Source organism: Bufo bufo, chromosome 1, assembly GCF_905171765.1.
Source record: "Bufo bufo chromosome 1, aBufBuf1.1, whole genome shotgun sequence".
NCBI lineage: Eukaryota > Metazoa > Chordata > Amphibia > Anura > Bufonidae > Bufo > Bufo bufo.
The window spans coordinates 512,714,888-512,722,387 of record NC_053389.1 but is presented as its reverse complement, the minus strand read 5'-3'; the positions used below and the strand labels follow the sequence as shown (position 1 = coordinate 512,722,387).

General features: G+C 35.0%; 1 protein-coding gene across 10 annotated transcripts in view; it reads right to left on the bottom strand.

The window, feature by feature from the left end:
• The window catches only part of FOXP2 (forkhead box P2), a 271,775-nt gene that overhangs the window by 258,618 nt on the left and 5,657 nt on the right, over positions 1–7,500 (bottom strand). For 8 of the 10 annotated variants that reach the window (XM_040411193.1, XM_040411250.1, XM_040411186.1 and 5 more), the window contains exon 2: positions 2,686–2,863. In XM_040411193.1, coding sequence (XP_040267127.1) covers positions 2,686–2,853 — 168 coding nt within the window. In that variant the 5' untranslated portion in view covers positions 2,854–2,863. Of the gene's footprint in view, positions 1–2,685; positions 2,864–7,500 lie in introns of those variants that run through there. The other 2 variants (XM_040411214.1, XM_040411223.1) reach the window with 1 other exon arrangement.

Sequence of the window (7,500 nt, the reverse complement as noted above, 5' to 3'; positions counted from 1 at the left end):
ATGGTATGTAAAATGGTTCAACCAACTTTCAGGGAAAACTTTACAAAGAATCCCACGTAAAAGAATACATTATAATAATATGTCATTACTAATGATAAAGCACCAGGAGAAACAATATTTTAACTCAGCTACCTGAAAACCCTTCTGATGGATTCACATAAAACATTTGAAGGGATTATCTTGGCAGAAGAAACTTAATGAATACTCAAAATGCAAGCTCAAATCCGCCCAGTAAAGCAATCAAGTTTTTAGGAAGTATTTTGACCCCAGTGACACAAACAATTAATTTTTCCATTCTAATATCAAAATAAAATTCCACATCTAATGCAGAATAATTTGATCAATGCATTTAATCAAGAACAACACCAGAAATATGCTATTCCCACTTAACCAGATTTCATTACTTAATACTGGTTTTAACAGATTAGAAAAAGTAGTTTGGAGAAGAGCATAACAAGTATGGGACAGAATCTTCTCAGTGATAATTATGTGGAGGATACTTAACATAAAGGAATAATGATATGAATATGCAGAAACTGATACATTAGATATGTAACATCTGATTGTCTGGTCATATAGGCATGGCACAGGGGGAACAAAGGAGACGAGGAACATTATAGTTAATACAGTATGTTCTCTTTTCTGCAAGTGTACATTGAAGCTATAAATCCGCAAAGTGGAGTGATAGGTTGTCCCAGGATAGACCTATTTATCACTCAGTAAATATCACAATATATTATCAATACTGTCACCAACTCCAGATATATGGCTTTGAAATAACTGCATGATATAGGTCAGGCATTTCAAGTGCTTATAAGAGTCATAGGGATGACATTAATCTGGGAAGTGCTACCCTTTCCCATGTTTGAAAGATATAACGTTCCATATGAATTAACTGTGTAATGCTGGGTATATATATATATATATATATATATATATATATATGTGTTTGTATATAAACTATACAACAGAAGAGATAGTTAACCTTGCAAAGAACTAAGAGACGTCTCAAAGAAATGATCAGGCCCTGATATATATATATATATATATATATATATATATATATATATATATATATATATATATATATTACACACACACACCAAGTAAGCTGATTTACTGAAAGGTACGTATAAACACCTAACTGAGGAGCAGGTTGTTATAAGTAACAGGGTGACATCTGTACTAGGTTAGGACCCTATAATAAAAAATATACATATAAAGGCACTAGCACAGTGCATTTATTTCTATGCAGTTCTGAACTGAAATAAAAATGAACCATATCTGACCACAGCAGATGGTTTAAATTTTAATACTTAGGGCCTGCTCATGCCATAAAATACACTATTGTTCTAGAAATCAAAAATGCATAGAGAACAATAGCTACAGTACACTGCTTATGATAGTTAGTAAAGCTACAAAACAATTATGGTTGACCACATTAAAGAAAAAAGGACATAATTACTCTGGAATGTTACAGTGTACATCTAAAAAAGTTTAATGCTGCTGAAATACATGGTATGTGTGATGCTCCAAAAACAGGTTCGAATTAACATTACATATTAGACCTGGACGCCAATAAAGACAAATTGAAAGGGCTTGGTACCATTATCAGCGATATGATATATAATAGATTCTTGAACTATATAAAAATAAAGAAATAAAAAAATAACTAAGTGAAGATGTCCATAATATTTTTTTAAAAATATTTCAATATTTTGGTCTGATCTATAGCTATACATCTTTCTCTCTCTCTCATATATATATATATATATATATATATATCTATATATATATATATATATATTACTATTTACATAAATATTGCTTAAACTATTTACATAAACATGCAAAATATATGCAAATCATCATGATTCAATAATGAGGACCAGACAACACACACAAAACAGGTTAATCTCATGATGCCTAGATGACATAATAGTTCCCAAATTGTTGCAGGTAAAGAAAGTACATCTTGAAGTTGTGATTTTTTATTTTATTTTTGCTTATTGCAAAAATGCAAAAAGTATAAAAATAAAATACATATTGTTTATCTCTAACTAGCATTTTAAATAACATTTTCTTGAAAAACAATATTTCATATTTATTTCAAAATATTTTTTTTTTTTTAAAACTATTGTTTACTAATCTAAGTGAGAAGGATCTTATCAAGAATTTAAAAATAAATCTAAAAAAAATAAAAAAATAGGTTTAAAAAAATAAAATAAGATGCTCTTCTGTCACCTTATCTTAGACTTTGGAACAATTCATTTCATGGAGACTAGTATGGTATCAAGTAACAAATGTGGCCCTCTGGTGGAAAGCTAAGAATCACATTTGACATTTCTGCACTGTTTTCTACAATACACTGAATGCTAGAAAACATGCTGTATAAAAGATAAAGAAACACTGAAATTCTAACCTTTTTGGGACAAATGCTACATACTAGCCAGGCTCTTCAATACAGGGAAAAACAGACTCTAAACAAATACACATGCCAGTGCAAAATGACAACACACTAGTACTGAGCTATGCAATATACACAAATAAATAAATAGCACATACACAAACTGTGCACCAAATAAACAGAAGACAAATGTAGAAAAGCTGCACAAATACCTGCCTCTCCGCTGAGGGAGCTGCTTTATTTTTGTAAGCAAATTGTGAAGAAAAACACAAACTTACCTGCTGTTGTTGCAGATGCAGCAGTTCTACTGTGCTTACTTCACTGCACATGTCACCACTTGATCTCCCATCTCTGCTGCCAGCATCTAATTGGCTGCATAGAGTGCTCATTCCATTTTGATTCATTGAACTGTTGCTTATTGTCTCTGTTGCAGATTCCTGCATCATGACTTAATACCTAAAAGTGATTAAGAAGTATCAATTAACACACACGTTACACCTTCGCACTTCTATTATCAAGATGCCCCTCTCTGCCAATTACAAAGACAGCAACTTTGGAAGGAGGGAAAACACACAGGCTGCTCAGTAATTTACCAAGAGAAACGCAATACAAATTCAGCTTTTATCCAGATACTAATCACTGAAATTATGGACCCTATAGCTTCCTTTGTGTGGTTACTCTTAACAGCCAAAATAGCATGCTATGCAGGCAGCATGGTTAAATAGCATTTATGAAAGGCTACATTTTAATGTCGTACCTATAAAATCGAGTCAAATAAAAACCCGGCTGCACACACTCCACTATATTTCCTATTATCTAGCTTTGACAACCATGGATGACTATACAGCCTTATTTAAAATATTCACTATCTTGATTCTGTCAGAATTTTACAGCACATCCTATGCAAGGCTATTGTTTAATGATGCAAAGCTAATCATACAAAATTAAAATTTTGTACCAGTGTTACAAATCATATGGTATCAAGCAATGATAAATAGTCTAATGGGCTCTCTCTTTTTTTGTGCCTAAATAAAATTTTGCCTCCAAGGCATTTTAAGAAAAAGCTCCTGCTGCAAACACGTCAGATATTGCCTATTTTTTTAATCAAACGGCTGATATTCATTTATTTTTCTGACATTTAAAACATTTAATACTGTCCTTCCTGGGAAGTAATTAAGCTTATGCATGAGCAGCAATCAAACTGTTCACTTGAAGATGACTTAAAACTCAATTTTAACATAGGCAAATAAATGAAAGATATAAAATTAATTTTCCAGGCATGTATTAGATATGAAAGCTAGAAATAAAATCTATCAAGAATATCACTAATGATTGTGCTAAAAACAGCATAAATTATGCATATTACCTTCTCTACAGTAATAAATGTTTTATCGTTTTCACTGCATAAATATACTGTACTTTCAGGGTAGCAATGAGATGTCCTGCCAAGATCAGTTGAAATCCTTGCAGTAAATAAAGAACCAAGTGCCCTTACAAACTCGAATTTCAAGGTATACTGTGCGTGTGCTTTATGGAAAGGTCAATACGGTGCGTGCGCCCCCAACTATAATTTATAACATTGGAATGGTCTCAGGACGCTAAGGTGGCTGTCAGGGCAGTTAGCAGCCGCACAAAACTTATCACACTATACACACACAACAGGCAAATTATGTTTTTCACACTGCCGCTTGCATTAAAGGCCCCAATTAGTTATGTGTGCAGTGTGACACAATATCAAGATAATGGCATTTCGCAATTCACTGTTTACTGTCCACAGCGTAATGATAACGGGGAGGAAAAAGCATATTCTATTAGTTCACCACTACACTTGACATACGCCACAAATGGCTGTTCCTTGCAAATATACAGATCTATTTCCAAAAACCATAATAAGAATATAATGATGGTTTCGGTCGCCACCTGCCAGGTGAGCCTGCCTGCACGTTTTCGTAGAGGAAGTGTAAAGAGAGCAGTCGTAGCTACTGTAACTATAGTAAACAGTCACTAACCAGACGTGTTTGTGAACAAACATACCATTAAACATTAACTAAGAAGATCACAAATGGAAAATGTGATGCACATGATGAATTTTACCAGTAAAAAACAAAAACAAAGCTACTACTCTTTTCTGAGATTAGGCGGTTAATAAGTATTCAAATTAGGCATAAATTTTACATGCACAATGTTTAAAATATTCAGTAAAATATGTCTGATTTCTCTCTCTGGGTGTTTGAAAATTCTAATGTATTTTCCCCTCCACCAAAGGAAGAAAAGGAATGCGCTGTCTACATTATTTTTTTTTTATATCTTTTTATACTTTCTAGGAAAGTGCAAGGAAGCAGATCGTAGAAATCTTAGAAACTTTATCAATGCAGCTATTAGACAATTTTATGCTTGGCATTGAAGCTTAATGCTTCCGAACTCAATCACTGAGACGTTCCAACGTTCCAATCGCAAAATAATTTAGGGAATAATTGAAAGGAATGGGTTGTGTCTGCGAACGTATATGGTAGCGAGACATCTTATAGTAGTATATAAACTGGAAGAAAAGGCAAACAAGGCTGTCTTAGCAAATTAGAACGTTATGTTGACAAGGAGTTTATGGCCTGTGGTTTGTGGATCCTTGTTAAGAGCTTAGAGTATTTTAAGAGGTACTTTCTAAAGGATATTATAATGGTATTTTATTCAAAGCTATTGAACGAGTGAGCGGGCAACCCATAACACATGAGGCGGATCAACTCCTTAAAGTTTCAAAGGAAAAAAACAAATACAGAAATAGTTCTTTTCACACATGACATTCACATAGTCGTAGTGACTCTTTTTTTTCCTTTAAAACTGTTTTGAATATTTTTTCACTATAGACTACAGTAAGGGCGTATTACAAATGCTGCATACTACATGTGAGGTTGTGAGCATGCCAGGAAATCTGTAAAGGTTCTTTTGATCAGAGACGTTTGGGGCAGAGATAGAACAACCCTTCTGTCATGTTTGGGCAGAGGTCCCAACATTTACCCCATGCTTTGTATGAGGAGATTTCGAGCGTTGAATGATAAACAGGGGGCTTGGGCATATGAACTATTAGTAGATTGGCCTAACCACTGACTGAAAATCCACCAGTGGAGACACTAGACCTGTGAGAGAGGATCTCCTATTTCGGGGAAGAAATAAAGCACATGACTCCAGCCACAGAGCTGCTCTCCGTGTTTATCCGCTCGCAATATTCCATCCACAGACGTGTATCCACACTGCGAGAGGAAATAATTCAGCAAGTTTTCTTTCCTCGCCAAGTGGCATTAGAGATACTTATTCTCTACATCACTTCCCTTTTGAAACATTAAACTGACACTGGAAGTGACTGCACGAGATTGCATTTTCTCTTCCTAAACAACCTGAATTGAAAGGTTACTTAGTGTAACAATATTTACTTGCAGAATTGTGTTGTTACCAAGGGTATAATGGATGGTGGCTATGCAGGTTTACGCAAGAATGAGTGAAGCATGAGGCGTTAGCCATGTGTTTGACATGTTTCAAATTGCTATAATCCAGCATTAAACACACCCAGCAATTCAAGCCATTTCTTGCAGCCATAATCTTGAATAAAGCGTGCACAACCACTTATTATATAAATTAGTATACGACTCCCTGTTATAGTCATAACAGCGCTTTTGTGTTTATTTTTCATCAAGATGTGGCTTTCTTATTTGTACAAATAGCAGGATAGAAAGACATAGCTCAATTAGACTTGTTCACTTTATGATAGGGTAGCTCGGAGCTTCAGATCCGCTTTTTTTTTTTTTTCCACAGCAAGGTATGGATTTTTTGGGTGTTAAATTCCTCTTTGCCAAATATGTCATTTAAAAAAAAAGAAATCACAGGCTTACAGTACATCTCCATTCTCTACACTGCTGAGTTTCCAGTGTAATGCAATCCACACTAGAGTTCTATACAAAATGGCAAGTTACCTAAACAAAAGGAAGTAGTGTGGAGGCATTCCATGCATTCCTTCTATTCACTGGACAAGTTTTAGAGCTTGGGAAGGGTGCAGACATTTTTAAATGTCCAGCTTCTTAAAGGTTTTCAGGAGATATATGCTTACGAAACTGAAACTTTATTCGCTCAGCGGAGGCCTCTTTTTACAGAATGAAATCATTTCTGAAATATTAGCAAAATGAGCAGGTACAGAAAAGAAACAGTGAGGTATTATACTGCACCACTCACAGGCTTAAAACCACAGTAACCGAAAGCATAGGGTAACGGACCACTATCAAAGCTACATCACTGCCAAGGCAGCAGGATGTCGGTTTGATATTATAACCTGGAAACTGAACCAAGCATATGGGATACTAGGCAAAAAGCAAGCGGTGGTTGGAAAAAGTCATATAAGGTGCAGCTTAAGGCCTAAACTCTCAGCTAGATATATGGAAAACAGCAGCGTGGTGCATCATAGAGACGAGGCTTTATATAGAGAAATAAGAAGAATTCATATACAGGGTTGGAAGCTACTGTACACAAGGATGTGTGCAGATAAATATGTATATACACTGTGCTTATCCCAAAGTCTAAACAGATACAGTGTATTTAGGAGCTGATGATGTACGTATAAGAATGCCAAATGTACACAGTATATGGGCTAAATAACGCTGTGCCTATGTGATTAAAGTAGGTATATTGACAAAAGATGATTCTTAAGGAAACGGATATTCCTTGTGGCATATTCCAAACTGAAAAAAAACTGCCACTTTAAGTCAATCTGGGTAGTGCACTTGAATTAACTCTTTCCTTGCTGTGTGGGCCTGAAGTACAGTCTAGAAGAAGAAATGTGCAGACTTCTAAAATAGGCAGCGGGGGAACACTTTCAAGAAGGTGTCCCAAATTTAGCACACATCTTTGCAGCATTTTTTGATTCACCTGGCAAATAGTATCAGATTTCCAGATCCCCTTAACCAGCGCACTGCCACGGAAATATTTGCACTTCTTACTAAAGGGAGTCATATTCATAGTAATGGTGCAGGTAGATATTACTGACGGTCAATAAATGACCCAATTAACATCACATTGTGTTGCTATATATAGAGATACTAGATAGATAGATA